Raw genomic sequence first — 1,060 nt, 5'->3', positions numbered from 1 at the left:
ATTAATAAAATACTTATCAATTAATTATTCAATTTTGATAATATACTTTTTTGAAGACATACAAGATAAACTATTTTAGATTCAATATTTATATTTCTAATAAACTAAATTTATACTTTCATTTTATTCATTAATTTCTTAACTCTTTGTTTATTTATTTCTATTTATTATTGTATCAACAATAACATTCATAAACAAATAGATTTATTCAATTATTATCATTTTATATTTATATTATCTTTTTCATCAAAAAGAATAAATAAGAAAAGAATAACAGAATAATATAAATGATAATCAATTATAATTTATTTCTACTTCAATTTATATTGTATTTCATTTATTGTATTTCTATTTCATTCATCACTACTCAAAACATTTTCTTGGTATTCTTTTATTTTTCATTAATTCTTCTTCACATCCACATTCATAAAAACAACAATTTCCAAATGATGTAATTGATGAAGGTATATTAATTGATTTTAATAAATAACATCCATAAAAACAACACTCTCCTATTTCAATAATTGATGATGGTATAGTTATTGATGTTAGTGATGTACATCCATAAAAACAACAATATCCTAATTTAGTAATTGATGATGGTATATTAATTGATTTTAATGATTCACAATATCTAAAACAATCATCTCCTAATTCATTAATTGATGATGGTATATTGATTGATGTCAATGATAAACATTCATAAAAACAACAATCTCCTAATTCATTAATTGATGATGGTATATTAATTGATGTTAATGTTGAACATTCATAAAAACAACATTTTCCTAATTTAGTAATTGAAGATGGTATATTAATTGATTTTAATGATGAACATTTACTAAAACATCTATCTCCTAATTTAGTAATTGAAGATGGAATAATAAATTCATTAATATCTTTCTTGAAAATATTCTTTCCATTGATTATTTGTAGATTATCTGGTATTTTAATACTAACTAACACTGGTTCATTTATAAATATTCTTTCTTGACTAATAAATTGTAAATTATCTATATTAATTGATGTTAATGATGAACATTTATCAAAACAACCATAT

The 1,060-nt window shown here is 19.7% G+C and overlaps 1 protein-coding gene across 1 annotated transcript, besides 1 other annotated feature; it reads right to left on the bottom strand.

The window, feature by feature from the left end:
• Positions 1 to 202: 202 nt before the first annotated feature.
• Positions 203 to 311: a sequence feature (AT_rich).
• Positions 312 to 363: 52 nt separating this feature from the next.
• On the bottom strand, positions 364 to 1,060 carry EDI_124440 (uncharacterized protein; the record flags this gene model as incomplete). The annotated part of the gene is made up of 1 exon (XM_001734258.1): positions 364 to 1,060. A coding segment is annotated over one exon (697 nt), but the record flags the coding sequence as incomplete, so codon positions are not given.

Source organism: Entamoeba dispar, genomic scaffold, assembly GCF_000209125.1.
Source record: "Entamoeba dispar SAW760 scf_1105229458111 genomic scaffold, whole genome shotgun sequence".
Taxonomy (NCBI): Eukaryota; Evosea; order Mastigamoebida; family Endamoebidae; genus Entamoeba; species Entamoeba dispar.
Note: the sequence above shows the minus strand (reverse complement) of the source record. Positions and strands in the feature narration are given on the sequence as shown.